The sequence below is a fragment of the Schistocerca americana genome, chromosome 1 (assembly GCF_021461395.2).
Source record: "Schistocerca americana isolate TAMUIC-IGC-003095 chromosome 1, iqSchAmer2.1, whole genome shotgun sequence".
NCBI lineage: Eukaryota > Metazoa > Arthropoda > Insecta > Orthoptera > Acrididae > Schistocerca > Schistocerca americana.
In genome coordinates this window covers 261,690,608-261,711,464 of record NC_060119.1, presented here as the reverse complement: position 1 = coordinate 261,711,464, position 20,857 = coordinate 261,690,608, and the positions used below count along the sequence as shown (strand labels likewise).

Here is a 20,857-nt window from a genome sequence, read left to right as displayed (position 1 = left end):
TGTCCTCGTCAGATCATTTGAATATGTTACACAGTAACTCTTCAATAACATCTGCCTCGTTTACCAGTCATGACTAGATGGAATATTCACAATGTGTATATTATATATATTTGCGTCCATTCACTTTGGTCACTATTGAAGAATTCTCCAACACAGTATAATGATTAGTCTTTCAGAGCCTGTGCGGCCTTCCTTTTGAATAGTCCTGGTGGCAGGTACTGAACTTCTCGTGACAATGAGTTGAACATTTTTAAAGCAATCATTGGAAAACTATTTTGTGTTCCAGATATTCCACAGCTTGGGGGATCAATGCTCCCCTCGTTGTGGGTGTCATTACTATATATATCTTGCCTCATGCTTGAAAACACTTTGTTTACTTATACAGTGATGAGGTATAAAAACACATACTGGCTGAAGATTGTCATTATTCCTATCCATGTGAATACAGGCTTGCAGTGCTCCAGTCTTTTACCTGATGCAATGATTCTGGCTGCTTTCTTTTATAGCATTGATACATCCTTGTAAACTTCAGAATGTCCCCTTAACAGTAGGCCATAATTTATGTCGCAATGAAGTACTGCATTATACACTGTTATAAGGTACAGGTCCGTTAATGCACCTCCTACTATCCTCAGAAAATATATTGCACGGGAGAACTTGGAGCACACACACACTGTGTGCTCATTCATTGATAGTTTGCTGTCAATCTCGAATCACAACAATTTGACAGGCTCCAGATTATCGTGGTATGCAACGTTGCTACGGCTGCATATCAGATACTGTGTTTTTTCTTCATTCATTTACAATTTCTTGTCGATGAAGATTTCTTTGATGTTTTCAAAGAGCACATTTGTTGCTTGCAGAGCTTGTGCAGCAGTTTTTCATTTCGCAAAAAGAGTGGTGTCATCAGCAAACTGTAAATTGTGGTTGGTACACCCCAGATCGCTGACGTAAATAAGGAACAGGAGAGGTCCAATGACGGACCCCTAGAATACGCCAAGTGGTTCAAATGGCTCTGAGCACCATGCGACTTAACTTCTGAGGTCATCAGTCGCCTAGAACTTAGAACTAATTAAACCTAACTAACCTAAGGACATCACACACATCCATGCCCGAGGCAGGATTCGAACCTGCGACCGTAGCAGTCGCTCGGTTCCAGACTGTAGCTCCTAGAACCGCACGGCCACTCCGGACGGCTAGAATACGCCGTGCTCCAGGTTTTGTTCTTGGGAGATTGCACCATGAACCGATACTATCTACTTTCAGTTTTCAGGATAAGATTGAAGAGTAGCCAGCGCAACAGCTCCAGTATCATAACACTTTAATTTACTAAGCAATATTTTATGGGAAACGCTGTCGAATGCCTTGCTGAGGTCACAGAACGTCAGTACCACACCTCATATGTCTTCAAACATATGCCTTATCTTCCCAATAAAGTCTATTCCTGCTGCAACCGTCGAATTCCACTTGCAAAAGCCATGCAGTGTATCCTGAAAGAATTTACTGTCTTTGAAGCCACCAGGATTATAGATGCCGAGAGGAGCTCTCAACATTACATTGCGCTCTTCGGTAATGATACAACTCGCACGGCATCAAGCTGAAATACATACCAAGAAAATTGCAGTACGATGAGTGTGTTTCTCTAAGTCAGTATGGCTCGTCTGATTATTTTCGACGCAGGCAACTAAATACCGTTAAATTTCACGAAACATAATATCTCTCCTCCTATCTTCTGACAATATACCGAGAATTCCGGCTCGATTCCCCAAATAAGGCTCGCCTATGGGCACTCAAAAGGCAGGAAACGGCCGCTCGAAAATAGCCGAGCAGGCCCTCATGTTGTGCGTCAGCAGCCGACGGCAGCCGCTCACGTAAACAGGACCGTCCGGCGGGCGTGTTGGTATGTTATGCACCAGCGGGGCCCGGGCCATTTACACCACTGTCGCCACTGAGGCCCGTATGAGCAAGCCAGTCATCTCGCACTGACTCATTACCGGAAGGCTGGAGGAAAAGTTCTTCTTCTTCTGTAGTGTACGTCGTACCACATGCTCCAACTTGAGGCTCTCTATTCTATCTCAAACACTTTCGGTAATGTTCATCCTTCCCTTATTTTCTGCATTACTTTTTTCATTCTTAAGTCTGTCTTCTTCATAACCACATTTCATGACTTTCTAAACATCTGCTGTATATCACGACACTCCAGACATAACATTTAGCAAATCCTTCCCCAGCTCCACAGGAATTCAGGCTGTCAGTGACTGTTCCACATTCTCGGATGCTCACTTTTCCATAGATAGCCTCCTCCGTATTTCTTGTATGCAGCTTCCTTTTCATGTTATTAACTTCCGAGGTATAGAATATTTTACTTGTTCTATCTTTTTCCATCTATGAATATGTTAACGGGAACTTCCTCCTTGCTTCCTCTCATGACTTTTGTCTTTCCTATACATATCTTCATTCCATATTGTTCACTCCTTCTTGTAACAGTCTTCAATACGTGTTTTCGCTCGTCTTCTGATTCCGCCAATACTATTTGATCATGCGAGTATTGTATACTCTCTTTCCTTTATCGTCCAATTACGTCTCTCGCGTCCTTTACGTCCTTACCTATTTCTCCAAATATGTTGAACAGCTTCGGTTACAGTGAGCATGCTTGCATTTCATTCCTTCCAGTGTTCATCTCTTCTATTTCCTCACTTCTACAATGTCACTTTTTGCTTTATGTAAATTTCCTTTACTAGCGTTCCAATTTTCCAGGCTACGTCAATATCTTTTAAAATTCCCAGCAATATACAGGTACTCCAGTTGGCTCTGTCGAATGCCTTCTCCTAGTGGACAAAACACCTATTTGCTCATTTCTGTCATTCTTCCTCCAATTATCCTCAGACAACCTATAGCATCTTTTACTCCTTTACGTTTCTGTACCTGCACTGATCCTCCCCAGTATTTTCTTTCATTTTCTTTTCATTTATCTCTAGTATCACCCTCGTTACATTTTTTGTAAAGAAAAGTTATGCTTCCCTAAATGTGGCAAACACCGTGCGAGCTGACAGTAGAAAACCCGAGAAGTTTTTAAAGCAAAAAAACAAAAAAACTAAGGCCAAAACTACATCTGTAAGTCAAATTACAATTTATGAACCCTCCCATCCGTAGTGTTCATTTACGCGTTTCAGTAGTCTCAGGTGATTCCTACCACTCGTGGTGATTTCAGAAATATAGTATCCACTTACAGCTTGTTTCGATTAATGTTCAAATCGTTTATTTTTAAGCTCGCGCTAACTCACTGAAATTCTAAACTGAACTACACTAGATCCTTAACCATTTGGCCGAGAGAGGTACATAAGACTTTGGGGCTCGTATTTGGAATATTCGTGGTTAAATTCGTCTTTCGGACAATATAATGCACTCTTTCCGAGTTTCCTGAATCGATTAAAATTGGTAACCAACATGGTTTCTTTGATAAGGGCACGGTCAGTTTCCTTCGCCAATCCGAGCATTGGATCCATCTCCAAGAACCTAGTTGTCAACAGCACGGTAATCCTAACCTTCCACCCATGCGAAACACTGCGTATTGCAAAGCCTACTGTGTCTAATAAACTTTTCAGACAGACCAGCCAACGACTCTAGGTGCTTGTAGAAGGAATCTCAAACTTTCTGCAATTTTAAACGTCGTACTGGTACATGGCTTTACTCATTACAGAGACGGCCAGTTTCAAATACGGCGCTTATCTGTAGAAAATATTGTGCAAATAATTAAGTCTGTTGGAATACGTCACAATGGATAGACGAACAATGGCGACTGCTTATAGATCAGTGAGGCTGCGAGCAGTCTGACACAGAAGACAGGTCGCACAAAGTGCTTCAGAATGGAGGTGATGTTGGACGACCGAACTACGGCCTGTCTTAACTACTCGCGCGGTGAAGAGTAACAAGTGCAACAATAAAAGTTCATAAGCTTTACAATATAAATATTTTATTGCACACATATACGATTGGCACACACACGTGGTAATAAAAAAACAAATAAATCAATGTGATGCATGAGCTTGTGTATTTTTTCAAAGATTTTCATTTCTTGGTTGAAAAGAAGAAGGTTTACAACGTTAATCAATATTGAGTTTGTTTCTGTATTTCTCTTTCATTGCTACAACTGCTGAAAATGCCCTTTTGCACAAATTTAGCTTCTGAAATGGTAAGTACAGTTGTAGTTCTTGCTTTGCCATGATAAGTTAAACTTCGAGATTTTTACCCAAAATAATGACTTATCTACGTTATCAAAGTCATATTCGACTGCAGAATCGTTTTTAATTTCCAAAGCTTGTTCTTGCAGTGTTTCCAACTGCGCATCTACGACAACGTGAAAAGAATCTGATGCCAATCTGTCAATATTATTATCACGCGAGCTAGGGACGTAGCGTTTGAATTCCTCAGCTGCCGCAAATGATATAATATTTTATTCGCAGTATCAGCTTGCTTACAGACCTCCATAAAGAGTTCTTCTTCCAGGATTCCAAACAATTTAGGAAAAGAGGAACAATTGCAGGCTACAATTTTACATTTACAAAGCGGCAACTTATCAGTGTACGCTGCGATGGCATGCCGATGACAAACAATGTTCGGATCTCCACCTTGCAATTTCAAGCTCAGTGAGTTCAATGAATGGAAAATATCCCACAGATAAGCCAACACAACTTGAACACTTGGCTTTCGCAGTCCCACACACACTTCAGTTTGGTTTCGAATTTCCAAAAATCGAATCACTTCTTCTCCATGTTCAAATACACTAACTCACATGTTTCCTCTAAAGAGCCGGCGTACTTTCGTACGAAATAGCAATTTTTTTATGTTCTGTTCCCAAATCTTCAAAGAGGGCCATAAAAAGACCAGTATTTAACGCACTCTTTTCAAGATGATTCAGTTTTTACAAGTCGATGACTTCGTTTGGAAGTGTGTTAGCTGCCAAGGCTTGACGGTGTATATCACACTGAATTGATGTAACATTGGAATTCTCTTCTCCAATCATCCGCACGAATGCTGACAGAGATTCAAGCATTGACGGGACGTCCTGTGTGCATACGCATATCAGCTTTTGCCACAGCAGTACCGTTGTCATTATATGATTTGCTTTTGACGCAGTCGTCAGCTGTGTAGAAAATAACACCTCGTTTTTAATTGTTTCGTTTTATATGTATCGAAAGAAAATTAACAGTTGACAACAATTTGCAACATCTGTACTCTCATCTAACTGTCGCGAAAAATTCTTAATCCTTCAGGGTCTGCACTACCTGATTTGTTAGGTCTTCTGCCGTGTCATCAATCCGTCGTTTCACAGTGTTGTCAAAAAGCAATATCTGGGAGGTTTTTCTTCTACTTTATGGTCCAAGAACAATATCAGCTGCTTTCAACAAAGTTTGACAAGTGCTTTATTTCTTCCAAAACATGATATTTTTTAGCCGTTGCGATGTGTAACGATTACTCGTTGGAAGCTAGGATAGTTTTTTCGGAAAACTAAGCAGTGGGTCCAGCACCATCCAGTTTCATACAATTCAAACTCACACAACTTTCAGCAGAGAACTCCATCGGCTAATCTTTCATAGCGCTATGTTTAATCCACAAATGCCGTTCGAGACGACAAGGTCTCATGGCAATATTGCTGATGACTTCATAGCAAATGACACAATTTATGTAATCATCACTGTATTTACGTGTCTTCGACAAGCTCATGACGCACTACAGAAAAAAAAGTGGCTCTACAAATCGATAATTCATCGTCACATCAAACGCACACACGACTGAACTGCTTGACTGATACTGACTAAACAACGCAGTTCGACTAAGACTCGAGCGACAACGCTGCATAGATATAAAGCCACTATTGGTAACAATTACTATATCTTGAAGCTGTGAGAAATCCTACACAGAAAACACTTGCCTTGAATTGTTCCAAATCGGGCCGATGTGCGACGATCGGTCTAGTTTGCGCACTACTGTACTCGCACGCTACGATTTCCAGCGGACGCATTGGTTAAGGTCAGTTACTGTGCTTACATTCAGGGTGATGACCAAAGACGAAAATGAATTTCAAAGTACACAGTAAATACTGGATACCCAGCAGACAGTTCCGCTTAAGTATTAACAGATCTGTGTTAGCTAGTTTTTTTTAATAACGTAATGCGTTGGTTCCTCTTGCCCCGACCGCGCGCCGTTTTATACGTCCCCACGTCTCCCCAGGAGGACGCGCCCCAGTTTCAAAACTGATTTGGCCTTGTAACACTGCCGACTTGGCTTCACTGTGCTGATAAAGCGAACGGCTAAAGCAAGGAAGAACTAAAGCCGTTGCCCCCCCCCCCCCTCCCCCCTCACCACGACATCACGCTCTGGCATCCTACAGTTTGGACCGTGGGATGTTAGATTCCTTAATGGGGCAAGTAGGCTAGACAACTTGTATGTAAACGGAAATGGAGAAGTTGTCGTTGAATGTAATGGGAATTCGTCACGTGCAGTTGCAGGAACGATAGGATTTCTAGTGGGGCGAGTACAGAACTATAAATACAAATCACATAGACGTAATGCAAGACTAGGTCTAATAATTAATAAGAACTTGGGGGAGTTGCTAGTCTCCTACCGAGCGCCTTTCCAGGTGGCAGATATGGAGGGGACCGGAGAAATAAAATACCTAGGGGGTTGACCAAAACTAGTACCACGGGAACGACCACTTCATGTCAGTGGTGGTACCCCAACAGCGTCTGTTCCACATGTTAGTGGCGGCTGATTAATATCCTCTGTGGATAACAACCATAGTTGTAACAAGGAGCTTGTTCCACTCGAGGTTTATAGCCTCTGACAGTCAAAGATGAAAAGGTCTTTTAGAGAAACATTTCCACCATGCAACCCAGTGGGGTATGAGAAAGCTACACCGGATTTGGTGGGTAGTCAAATTGGATACTCAAATGAATCGTAGCATTTGAAATCAACCATCTCTCATCAAGCTTATAATACTAAAATGACACATAAACGTGGTAACGACACTGCAACGCATAACAAAAAGCCGGCCGGGGTGGCCGAGTGATTCTAGGCGCTACAGTCTGGAACCGCGCGCCCGCTATGGTTGCAGGTTCGAATCCTGCCTGGGGCATGGGTGTGTGTGATGTCCTTAGGTTAGTTAGGTTTAAGTAGTTCTAAGTTCTATGGGACTGATGACCTCAGCGGCTAAGTCCCATAATGCTCAGAGCCATTTGAACATAACAAACTCTCTACTGAAAACTGGAAAGCTCAAAAACTACACAAATGAAATGGACAGACAAAGCATCGTAATACCAGGACTCCAAGGAATGAGAAATACAACAGAAAGTCCATTTGAATTTCAAGGTTATAGAATTTACAACGGAAAACCAGGATAAAGAGTTGTGATACAGTGCCCACAATTCGGAACAGGATTTGTTGTAAATTTCGCTCCACGACTTACGAGATATTAACACACCTGAACCAGAAATTAAAATTACTCGTTCAAATGGCTCTGAGCACTATGCGACTTAATTTCTGAAATCATCAGTCGCCTATAACTTAGAACTAATTAAACCTAACTAACCTGAGGAAATCACACACATCCATGCCCGAGGCAGGATTCGAACCTTCGACCGTAGCGGTCGCGCGGTTCCAGACTGATGCGCCTAGAACTGCACGGCCACACCGGCCGGCTATTAAAGTTACTCCCTTTTTCCTACGGAGTACGGCATTGTCAGCTCAAGTGGTATCACGTTGTCAGAATTCTATTTCCACCACCAATGTACTGAAGGCAAGAATGTATTAATTTCTAAATTTTATCAGGTGTTGCCATCTAAACGAATGAGAGAAAGAACATTAATAACATGGTGACTTACAGCCTTTCCACGACGAGGTGACAAGATACGCGGTAGGTCGGATTGGGACACGAACGCGGAAAGAAACTGGCTGCGACATTCTCAACGGAGTCTTCTAGCCCGCAGGGAAACGACGGAAAACATACAGTATTTCGGGTCGTCCGAAGAAGACTCAATTTAGCCACTGTCCTCCCGAATACGAGTCCAGTATTTTAGCCTCTGCACTACCTCGCTCGACCCTTCCACTAGAAGTGTTCAGAAATGTTGTGCTTTCCGTGTATCACAGGGGCTGACACAGTTTCGCTATAGCAAAAGCAAGTGGTTACAATAAGTATGTACAGACGGCTGAACGTGTACAACACTGAGTCACCATATTAAAGCGTCATCACTTTGGAAAGTTCCCAGATGTGAATAATGTCTTTATCTACCGCAATTCACTTAATTCACTGGGTAACAACTCGTCCAAAAACATCCGTTTTATTCTTTTTACATAAAATGAGGAGGTCCTGTTTTCCTTGTTCGTGGAATAATATCTTCGTATTATGTTAGCTTGACCCGATCAGGAAGAAAAACAGAAAGAGACACGTTGTTCTCTCACTTCCACATTAGCTTCTTTAGTAGCGTATTTGAATTATATGCCTCACAACTACATCAAATTCTGTCAGTGTCTACCAGATTGTTCTAATGACCTCAATGTCGACGGGACGTTAAACATAAATCTGTCAGACTGGATCGCTTACTTTCTTTACCGTGTCAGCGGATTCACAGACGAAACGCAAGCAAAACTGTGAAGTTTTTTTATGTCTACACGGAAAATGAGCATATTGTGCTTCTGAGTCAGACAGCACGCAATGCACCATTTGTATTAAAGTCCAAGCAAGGACTCTCATCACCATAAGATGCTAGAAAAAAACTATTTACGAATACCAAAATACTGCTGTACTGCGTAAAACGTCAAATTAAGCCAGATTTCAATGAACGATAAATTTATTTTATAGTTAGCATTTTTAAACTTGGTCACGCTACTAGGTCAGACAAACAATAACCCCTTGCCTATTGCGTCACGCTTGTAGCTCATGAAAGAGTGGTGCGTGGAAAATTTGTTTGGATTGGTAATCGCCGTTCGCTGCCCCCGCTGCTAGACTTATCGTCTCCGCGCGCCGCCCAGAACCTTCGCACGTGACGTGATTCAGGCATCCGCTACGTGACGTAGGCCTCGTGCAGCCTTGCTTATCCGGGACGCGCTGTTGCCGGCTTGAACCCAACGGCCGTGAGGGGCTCAAAGCGGGTTGCCAGCTGGCGCACGGAACTGCGCACAAAGCGGTGACCTTTCGCGAGGGAGCGCCTGCAGCTTCACTGCGGACGTTTTCTCCTACATGAAAAAACAAACACGGCGGCAAAGCTCACTACACAGAAAATGATACAGGGGGACGATCTGCGGCGACCACAACACAGCATTGAGTAGAAGCAAGCATAGTGGATCATCGTTTAGAATAAGAGGGATATTGCAGATCTGTTCTTGAGCGGGAGACATGTCTAGCCTACAAAGTTCGATTTGCTAGAAAAATCTATTGGGATTAGATGCAGCGCGTAGCCACCGTAAGCTGCTAAGTTGCAAACGGTCTATTTGCTTCGATCCACTATTCAAAAAATGTAATATGCCACATCAGACTACATTATGTGATATTCCATAAAAGTGATCGTCGATACAAAGATAATATACAGCCATAAAAGCCATAAACAGCAACAGGCTGCGGTTTACTATGTTGAAATACATACTTTCCCAGGTTTTAGCATTCAAACAATGGTCTGATTATAAATAACTCATCTGCTACCAGTCACGATTTTCTGTATTTTATTTTTCGCACTACGCGTTTCGGGAAATGATTCCCATTTTCAAGTGCGGCTTTTTTGTGTTTGTTATGCCATTTCTATGTGATGTTGTCGATGTGCGAGACTCTGCTTCATTTCGTTGACTTAAGTTTCCTTATGGTCCATTTGTGCGGAGTTTCACACACATTTAACATCACACTCAACTTGTTGTACACTTTTAAACATCGAAAACATTTTGCTTAAACAAAACAGTTACACAGATGTTTACCGACTGTGTTGGTATCTAGCAGATGAAAAAGCATGTCCAGTTATCACCTGAAATGTGGCGAACAGGGTGTGTTTATCTATATATGGGGCGACAGTGCAGAAAATCGTTAGTTGCCTTCATGAAACGCGAAGCTCGTAAATCATACAGGACGTGGCACTTGGATATGAAATTAGTCTCATTCAAGTCAAATAGTACTTTCAAAATAAACAATGTCTCCCTGTCGTGTTAGCAGCCACGTAAGTTTTATTCTCGGGACAGCGCGGAAAGCGCGTTGTACGAAAGCATAATATTGCGTAACAGGAGAACTAGTGATTCTGACGGGATTAGTGAAGTTAACCGGAGAAAACATTTCGTCAATGGCAGGAGTAGTTACAGAATTAGTGATGAAAAATGGCTCTGAGCACTATGGGCCTTAACTTCTGAGGTCATCAGTCCCCTAGAACTTAGAGCTACTTAAACCTAACTAACCTAAGGACATCACACACATCCATGCCCGAGGCAGGATTCGAACCTGCGACCGTAGTGGTCCCGCGGTTCCAGAGTGTGGCGCCTAGAGCCGCTCGGCCACCCTGGCCGGCAATTAGTGATGACCAGATTGTTTGTTAGAACGAGGAAGGAGAAGGAACAGGGACATAATACAAATTATATGGAAGAATATGAAGATTCCAAATTTATGTAAAAATTTCGTACTGCTGCTTTTCGACCTCACGCATGAGAATCTCGAGCATATGAATGAAATGTGAAACCATTTCCTAGCATAAAACGTTTTGCTTATAATTGGCCTAATAGGCATTTGATACTGGTACTTCGTGAATTATATTCTGCCGTGTTATTTATGTAAATGAGGTAGATAAAAATGACCATTTGTGCCAAAATAGTCTCGCTTGTTTAGCGTGTGCTACAACTGCTGCAATATTAGAAAGCCCTATTTCGTTTTATCTATCAGACAATCACAAAACAGAAAGGACTTTTGATTTTTCACGTAGCAAAACGTTTGACGAACTTTGATGAGGTAACAGATTCTTTCGCGGAAAGGAAAGCACGCCATGTAAAGCAGTAGCAAGATTAGAGAGAAAAAATGCTGGAAGCTAAGGATTGAAGAAATGTGCACTATGTTGCTTGTCTCTTGTCTTTACTGGTTATATGTTTCCATATTTAATTTTATTCCACAAAAAAGGGAGTTATTAGTTAATAGACAATAAAGAGTGCAGGTCCTCTGAAGAGTTGTTATTCTCCCAGTCGCAAATAATCCCACATATTTAATGGAATCCTACTCAGTATTAATTGTGAGGCTTTTTTAAAGGTGGGTAGCACACGACACTTTAATATCCACTAGCCTTAAATAGGTTTGATGGCTCCTTTACAAAATATACTCATTTGAATTTCATGGGACGAAATACAGCGACGAGCGATAGAAGAACGTTGTGTGAAGAGGCATGGTACTGCACTTAAGACCAAATCACTTGTCTCAGATTTTCTCAAGATCCATATATGTTTTATATAACAAATTCTTCCGAAAGACGTGCGCTACAAAATGAACGTATTTTAGAAAAATCGATTTTTTACATTTTTGAGGTCCTGTCTGAAACGCTCGAGGGGGAGAGGGGAAAGAGAGGGGTACCTCTGTCAAATTTTTGCCCCGGTTAGGAAATGTCGTAGATCCGCAGCTGTGAGAATGTATACTTTAGTGCAGAAAATATTTTATGTATGTAATCGGCGTCGTTATTTGCTAAGCCTATTAATTACAAGCGTACGTGTTTCCATGTATCATAATTTTATTTGCTTATTTAAGAAGAGTATCGAAGCATCTGCAGAAATTTACTAAGTCCTTCCCAAATTTTTTTCTAAGTTGCACCTGCTTACAAAACGAAATAAAATAATGCAGCAGCTCACATATTGAAAACATCACTTATAAATGCTATCATGCACGAAGAACGAATTTGAGAATGAGAATTACCTCCCGAGAAACGTCGTGAAATAAACAAATAAAAGAAAACTGTGGCTGACTGCAGCAAGAATTATTCCGCAGCAAACAAACCCTATATTTTTGTTTCAACGAGAACCAATACTTCGAAATAGATTTCTCGTTCACTGACATGTCCTGTAGGAAACAGCTTTCTTTCTTCCGAAGGAACGTGACCTATTCGTATTTTGAAGCAGGCATGGGCTTCTAGGTCATGAAAGAAACGTGAGGTCAACAGTTATTGCCGTTACGCTTGCTAACCATTGCAGTATCCGCGTCGTACAATCAATTGGGCAGGATGCTGAGGACCCACTCTCGAAGACATTACAGAATAGCGGGACCGTTTGGTGACAAGCTAGTATCAAGAGAGACTCCACAAGCCGGTAGAAGCGCGCTGTACAATCGTTTCCCGGAAGTGACAGCGATCGCTGAACTGAGGTCATGAAACGTGGCGCAATTCCAGGAAATTTCTAGAACAGCAGTTCCTTTACCATGGGCCGCGGCCTACTCGCAGGCGGGGGCCGCTGCAGCGTGGCACTGGGGCGTGGGCTCTGTATGACAGTTGAATACTAGATAAAAATTGTCGGGAACTTCAGAGGCTTCGTTATGTCAGTTGACAACGTCAGCGAGTACAGAATGAAATAAGAGTTGAAATGCACTGTCTTTATCCTATACCATTCAAAAAGGAATGGCCCGTTGTCGATACCTGCCCTGTACCGTCATAAGATGCTGATAAGACGGACTGCCACTTTTTGTTTTAAAGTCGAAAATTACCAATATCGTGTGCCACAAGGCGGCTGGAAGTGTAAACTCCTACAGATAGCGCTATAGGGCTGGCGCGTGGCCGTGGCTGGCTGCTCATGGCGTAATCACATGACATTTCACAATGCGATCGTAGTTTGTCGAGTTGGTAATTTCTCGGACGCAGTTGTTCACAACGATTCGCTTGAATTTCGTCATTTAATATCCATAGACAACAAGAAGGAAGGAAGGAAGACAGGTGTTCTACGTTCCGTCCACAGCTAAGATTATTAGTGACAGAGCTTCCCTTATATTTCTTATTCCCTTTTAAGGAACGATCCCGGCATTTGCATGCAGTGATCTGATCAGAAAACCGATATCTGGATGGCTGTCCCGAGAATTGAAACTGGGTCTCTCGAAAGCGAGTTGAGGGTGGTAGCCAATACACTACCTCACTCAGTCTCCATGGACATAATGATGATTCGTTAAGTCTTTTTCATTTTTGTGCATAAAATGGAGACTGCATTATGCAGGAAAGATAATCTGCGGTGGTATTCCGTTGCCTTCCGCAGTTCTGGAGGCCGCCCCTAACATGGGATACAGACGCCTTTTGCAGCAGCCCGCTCCGGGTCAGACGCTGCATGAGAAGTATAGATTGGAAAATGAAAGCCCCCTAGCCCTCGAAACCTAATAGCGTCAGGGTCGGAAAAGAACAAGAGCTGGCCGAGGGTGGCCAGATAGGAAAGATAAAAGTGAGGAGCCTGGCATAAGTAAGTGGAAGCAATGCCAGGACTCAGCTCGGGGCCCCGTGGTTGCCAGCCACGCATCACTAGGTGTGACTTTTTTCAACCTCTACTTGGAAAATATGATGGACCAATGCCCATTAGACGACAAAGGAGTAGAAATTGGAGGAAGAAGAGTAAGGTGTTTGAGGTTTGCTGATGACATGGTCCTTCTAGCCACAGGGGAAAAAGAATTACAGGATTTGGTGGACAGCATTGCAACTAATGGGAAAAAAAAATGGTTCAAATGGCTCTGAGCACTATGGGACTCAACTGCTGAGGTCATTAGTCCCCTAGAACTTAGAACTAGTTAAACCTAACTAACCTAAGGACATCACAAACATCCATGCCCGAGGCAGGATTCGAACCTGCGACCGTAGCGGTCTTGCGGTTCCAGACTGCAGCGCCTTTAACCGCACGGCCACTTCGGCCGGCAATGGAAAAAAATATGGAATGAAAATTAACACAAATAAAACAAAAATATTGGCACTAGGAGGAAATAAGGAAATAAAAATTATGCTGATTGGAGAAATACTAGAACAGGTGCAAAATTTTAAGTATCTTGGAAGCAGGATAGACACCGACTGGAAGTGCACCACAGAAATTAAAAAAATGATAGCAATGGCAAAAGAGGCTTTTTATAAGAAAAGGAGAATTTTCTGCAGCGGTCTGGACAGAAAACTCAGAAAGAGACTCATAAAATGTTTTGTACAGAGTGTTCTTCTATATGGCGCTGAAACATGGACTATGAGGAAAAGGACGGAGAAAGGCTGGAGGCTTTTGAGATTTGGACATGGCGGAGGATGGAAAGAATAAGTTGGATGGACAGAGTAAAAAATGAAGAGGTACTGAGAAGAGTGGGAGAGAAAAGACAGTTACTAGATGTAATAAAGAGAAGAAAAAGAAATTGGATTGGGCATATATTAAGAAAGAATGACGGACTGATAAAACAGTTTTAGGAAGTTATGTAGAAGGGAAAAGGAAGCGAGGAAGGAAGAGATTCCAGATATTGGATGACATGATGGACGGCACAACATACAGCAGCCTTAAGAAGGAAGCAATGGATCGCAGAAAATGGAGAGGCAAAGGACCTGCTAATACAGCAGATAACTGATGATGATGAAGTCTATTTCATATTTGGCTACTAATAGAATTTGAATTTGTACAGGTTTGTAGAGCTGATATCGAGGTACTAGCTTTTGAGCATGTACGTTAACCTTCATAGATAAGTCGTTGCGAAATAGAGAAAGAGGGAGAGAAAAGAGAAAATTCCTGCTGAATATTGCCTGCAATTTTCAAGGATGAAATTTCTGAATATATCGAAAAGTCGGTTGCGTACAAACCACTTATGCGTTGTTATAGCTGACAACTGACGGCTGTGTGTATCGTTCACTGTCTTCGACAGTTCTGTACAAAACCGCAACAGAGCAACTATTAACGCTGTCATATTCCGTATGCAGAGGCGGATCTAAAGAGATATGGAAACTACAGAGACCCAATGGAAACAGTGTGGTTGATTACAATGACTGTGGTTGTAACGGCTTGTAAATACTATTGTCTTTTAATTTCCTTAAAAATGCCTAGCTCCAACGGATAAATTACTAACAATGAAGACAGAAATCATCTCTAACAACTAAGGCACCCTTGGCATGCGATCAGAATGCAGCGTTGGTAGTTATCCATTGTGTCAAAATGCGTCTAATAATGACACAGAGGATTTGTGACAAAGTTGTTAGTTAAAAATATGAAACCTAAAAGAATGAGTGACACGTATGTAGGGTTGCGTCTGCTCTTACTGCTACTTCACGTCAGTATGGATGCTTGGTTTCGGGCGGGGTCTGGCCGTAAGTCGCAGCAGTGAATTGGTGAGGGAACTTCCACTTCAGATTCTGTAGTTTCTGAGATTGTTAGTTAACCAATATCGAGTCCAAGTAGCAGCGAAATAGCAAAGAGGTCTAAAACATACTTTCGTATATATAACCCTGATTTTTTAAGACGAGTGTGTGTATTCTGGTGTCGAAGAAGAGCCTGTGTGGGATTTGTTTCCAAACACTATCCAAAGGATGTATGAAACTATCTAAACTTGAAAGGCATCTATCAACTAAACATCCTCTATGTATCGAAAAGTCTCTCGATTTCTATCAAATCAAGAAAAACATCTTCGAAACAGACCGTACCAAGTACTCGAGTTTCTTATGTTCTATCTACGGTAACAGTAGAGAAGAGATAACCTCAAATCCTTGGCATCCAGTCTCAGGTTGTTTAAAACAGTATACTATATGCACTATTTTTAACACATCTAACTGCAAACACATTTTTGTAAAAAAACAGTTACTTTATCTAAAATGGTTGATACCTCGAACACTGTGATTCTGTTGATTAAAAACTGTTTATTTCAGTCTTATGTTCTGACTACATCTTTTATTCTTCATTGATATAATTGAGAAATCCATTAACTAAAGTTACTAGAGCAATATCTAAGCCTTTCATGTTTCTTTTAGGTACTGTGTGCCTAAAATTGAGGGCGAAACCCAATGTATCAAAAATCGCTTGGAAGAAAATTGTTTAATGAAATTGAAAATGTCGTCGAGTGAAGAAGCCAGATTAACTGGAGCATCATGTGACCCGACTGTAAAATCCATTTTTAAAATAACACCATTGTTCCCTTTCTGGATAAGCGTTTGGCAAGAGTATTTGGCAATTGCCAAAATTGCACTGAGAAGCTTGATGGGCGTTTCGACAACATATCGATGTGAGTGAGTCCTTTCAACTTTACTTTTTTGAAAAATAAGTCTAGGAATGGATTCAATGTAGATAGCGTTTTGGAGCTAAAGTTAATCCTGATATTCATTTGTGCGGGAGGAACAGTGTCAAATATCCCATTGAGTTCTTTTGAATGTTGACCACACGATTTTGAGTTTCAATATACTTGTGACACCTAAGTGAATACAATAAAAATCTTTTCTTTAGAAAAAAAAGCGTAAATATTATTCAGTCCATCTCATACAGTGTTTTTACAGATTAGATCTGCTGATACATGTGCACATGTTACATAATACATATCTTAATCATTTATATATGCGTCTATTTGTGTGTGCTTGTATTTTGTATTTGCATATTTAGTTACTGGGCCTCTAAGGTTTTTTTTTTTGTTTTTTTTTGCATAACAGACAGTCCACACAGCGTAAGAAGTTGGGAGCCGCTGCTCCAGAAGTATTCTCGGTGATCTTACCGGAGAGTCATCAGCGGCAACAGTAGCAGCGCGTAGGTGACCACCATTGAAACGAAGTTCGCGTGAACGCGTTTCTCGTCTTCCAAATCCAGTTGCGCTTCGTATAGTCCCTGTGGCTCTTCCCTGAAACAAACAAAATTGTTATTTCAATGTCCACTTCAAAAGTAACAGCTATTGCAAACCTTTATGCCGCATTTAATTACGCAAGTTTGTGAAACAGTGGGCACAGAAATTGAATCAGTCGGTTATTTGTCCTAGCATGTGGCGGAACAAGATTTTTCTTTAATGAAACATTAAATCATAGAGAAAAATCTAAATATTTTATTAGACTTTTAGAAGTTGTATTAATATACAATTACATAGTATAATATAACCCCTTGAGATGTCCTGTTTTACTCATGTTCAGTTCGCTTATATGAAACAGAAGAACAGCGCTGATATGCATTCATTCCAAATCAGCTATGAATCCAGTACTTACCGAAAAACAGTGAGAAAACAAGAAGCCAGTTATCAGTAACAAAACGTTAATGCTTTTTTTAGTTCTTAAATGCTGCCACTAATAGTAACAGAAAAGGCAGTTGTGGGCGTGAAGTGTTTACTGACGTGTATTTCGATGATTTAAGTGTTATTGTCGGCTATTTACCGTCTAATAAACTTATCATAGTTTCTGAAAATGCCTAAGGATGGAAAGAGAAAGTCTCGCATTTCGGATGATTACACAAAATAGTTGCTGAAAAATGTGAAATCTCTCGAAAAATGCGGTTACGAACTACTGTCGCAACAAGTTCCATGTAATTGTTTCTAAATAAAAAGTAATTATATTAAATAAATTTCTTACATCATTTCTGCACTCCCACCTCACGGTCCCATCTAGATATGCAACCCTATGAAGATAGGCTGCTAATATGGCTTGAGTCTGAAGGTTGCTAATATGGCTTGTGTCTGATGATTGCCATGACAGGCTTTTGACTTACCTGATGTGCTCATTCGCACCGAAATGATCTCTTCAGATGGTGTTTTCTCCCGCAGTCAGGGCGACGGCATTCTGTTAGGAATTGTATTTCTATGAAGTGCCCTGAAATGGGCATTGACGACGCATACTTTTCGTTGATTTTTAATCCAGAGAATGGAACACCATACTTCTATCAAGTGACGAACGAAGCGTTATACGTAAATCGCAACTCGTGACTGAGCTCAGGTTTACAAGCGTTTAACTAATAACATTAATTTCCAGATTCTGTGCAGCAACAACACGTTATTTTATGTTTACGTGCAGTACTGCCACAACCCCATATAAATAGTAAGTTTGGTGACATAGGCGCTTTAGACACGTAAACAAAGCGACATAAGCCCCTTAGCTGTATTTTTCGTGGTCATATTAAGTGAAACAGATGAACTATGTCTCAACTACTTCGCATTCGCCAAGAATGATACGTGGTAACTATGTACGATATATTGAAACTTGAAGCAACGAGCCGGGACTTGGCGCGTGACACGTTCAGTTTCGCTCTGCATGTCCTCTCACAGGCCGGTACATGAAATTCTGAAAGCAACTGAAACGCCGTGAAGTGTGCTCACAGACAGTTCAGTCAAGGAACAATGCCGAAAAAGAGAACGAAAATGTTACCGTCGTCATCTACAACTGTTTTCTCCTACGGACACACGAGGTGAGCGAAGAGTCTATGGCGTGATATCATTTCCCGTTATGGAAATAAGAAAACAGGAATATATACATGAATCTGACGACAGGCCACTAGACGACAAAAAACACTACGGCTGAATTAGTAGTATCAGTATGACGTTTCTCATTACTACACTTCCCAAAAAAGGACTAGTTCTAATTACCATAGCTCAAAAATGGTTCAAATAGCTCCAAGCACTATGGGACTTACCATCTGAGGTCATCAGTCACCTACAACTTAGAACTACTTAAACCTAACTAACCTAAGGACATCATACACATCCATGCCCGAGGCAGGATTCGAACCTGTGACCGTAGCGGCAGCAGTTTTCTGGACTAAAGCGCCTAGAACTACTCGGTCACAGCGGCCTTCTGGGAAATACCTAAAGCCATTAATATGGTGATGGTCAGCCTTTAAAATGCATATAGTAGATAAATTCGGTACATTCCATTCACTAAGGAGCCGGTAAACGTACTTTCCCCTAGAAAGAAATTTTTTCCAATCACAGTACTACATTCTCTAGAGTTTGTTCAGTACAATTTTCCTCGTCTAAGACGGACGACTATTATAGTGCTCTGAGGACGTTGTTTGAGCTTATAGATATTTCCCAGAACACTTTTCGAAAAACGTTGATTAAAGATAAATGCAGGTGGCACAGCTGCATACTTGCAGAAGTTAATGTTTTATTAATTTACAAAACTTGAAGTTGACCATAATGAATTTGAAATGTTCATAATTCTGTGTCTAAAGGTTTTACACACTTCGTATTTCTATTAAATAATGCGGAACTATACACCGTCATATCCACCCATGACTGACACTCCTAGGATTTTATGCCAAGTGTAACGAACGAAGAGTATAATCAGAGTTGAGACAGCTAGTTACTGAACTGTAGTACTCGTGCTACAAAAAGGTTTCAGAGTAAAGGAGAAGACACGAATCTTCAGAGACGAGTCACAAATGCACGCGACTCGTTTTTCACCTGAGGAATATGTAGCGTTCGCCGGTTGCGAAATTATTGTCGCTTGTCAAGTACAGGCACTGACGAAACTACAACGTACTGGCCGTCAATCGTCTTTATGTGTTAAATGGTGCTAGTGAGGTATGTGAAGCAGATCTCAGATAAAATCATTTCATAAAACTGGTGTTCTACGTTTACGTGCAACGACCAGCACCCGCAAGAGACAACGTATAACTTTTATTTTTTTTCTTGATTGATACATTGTGGTTATAGAGGACGAAGCATTAGCTCAACTGTTAGAAACCATACAGTGCATAGTAGCTTGTCTCTGAGGAGTACTTGCTACGGCATTCGTTCGAAATGCTTCTTTGGAAACACTGAAATCAGAAAAGCCACACAGGACTAACCCTGAAACTGGATCCTCTAAATACGAGTCGAGTATCTCATCGTTAGGCCAACTCTCTTGGTGATTACCATTTTTTTTAATTTCCGAGGAACAGTGAGAGACCAAGAGATGACTACAGTAAGCAGATTCAGAAGGATTAAGGTTGCGGTAGTTATCGGGAGATGGACAGCCTCGCAAAGGAAAGAACAGCATCAAACCAGTCTTCCGACGCGACAACAGCAAGGAACAACGTAATTCTCTGGTCACTTTACGACGGACGACTTTTGGAATCATGAATTTGTGTAAGAAATATTATGGACAGATGCGACTGTCTTTATTAGATCGGCTGACTACGCAGCAAGTTAGCTGGCGCTGGAAGGAATTCTTCTGCTACGGGACCAAGGTTGAAATCCAATAGCGTCGTGGCAAATCGTTATCGGTTGCACATAATGTGCTAACAAATCATTGTTTCGAAACTGCGCAGTAAGCTACGCTCTGTTTACTGGCGTGCAGTATTCCGAGTCGTTGTCGTTATTATCAGCTCTGACTGAGATAATGAAGCGTGCGTAATTACTAGTGGAAAAATACGTGTGGCGCCGAATTACTATGGAATACGTTTCTTTTATGATGGTGACTCAGGACTCTCCCACTTTCGTGTGAGACATGACACCTTTGAAGGTGTCTGACCTCGCAATATGGCGAACAGGCGGCTGCTAGCCTGCTACGTCGCCGTTCGTCGTTGTAGAGGTCGTCACTAAGCGGCGCCACCGCGCAGCGAACTTTCCTGGGCTGGCCTTGGCGGAACAGTACTGCGCAGTACCGCCATATTGGGAAATGCGTCAGCTAGCTACACAGCAGGACGTCCTTATACAGAGAGGGTCGCAGTCCGAGATTGATTGCCAACGTACTGGTCAATGACAGCTTCTGCTATCTCATGTGCCTTCCATTAACAAAGCAAAATAACATTAACGTTCTGGAAAAATAGTGTTTCACGCGCAATTGCGCAATATATTTTGTTTCTCGCACACCTATTCTTCACCTCAGAAAATGACGTTGTTTCACAGAATGTGTCTTCCATATTTCCTTAAATGAGTGCTTCCGGTTCTCAAGCACATTACAGTTCCGACTGAAGTCTCAAATTTTCTCTAGTT

At 41.5% G+C, this 20,857-nt stretch overlaps 1 protein-coding gene and 1 long non-coding RNA gene across 2 annotated transcripts in view; one reads left to right on the top strand and one right to left on the bottom strand.

The window, feature by feature from the left end:
• LOC124624823 (neuropeptide FF receptor 2-like) overlaps positions 1 to 20,857 on the bottom strand; it is a gene marked incomplete at its 5' end in the record, with an annotated part of 228,465 nt that overhangs the window by 4,815 nt on the left and 202,793 nt on the right. Inside the window, one exon of the mRNA XM_047149135.1 lies at positions 16,679 to 16,801. Coding sequence (XP_047005091.1) covers positions 16,679 to 16,801 — 123 coding nt within the window. The remainder of the gene's footprint in view (positions 1 to 16,678; positions 16,802 to 20,857) is intronic.
• LOC124623204 lies at positions 1,851 to 17,462 on the top strand. Its single transcript, XR_006980684.1, has 3 exons — positions 1,851 to 2,088; positions 15,948 to 16,202; positions 16,617 to 17,462. It is a non-coding gene; the product is annotated as an uncharacterized LOC124623204 (long non-coding RNA).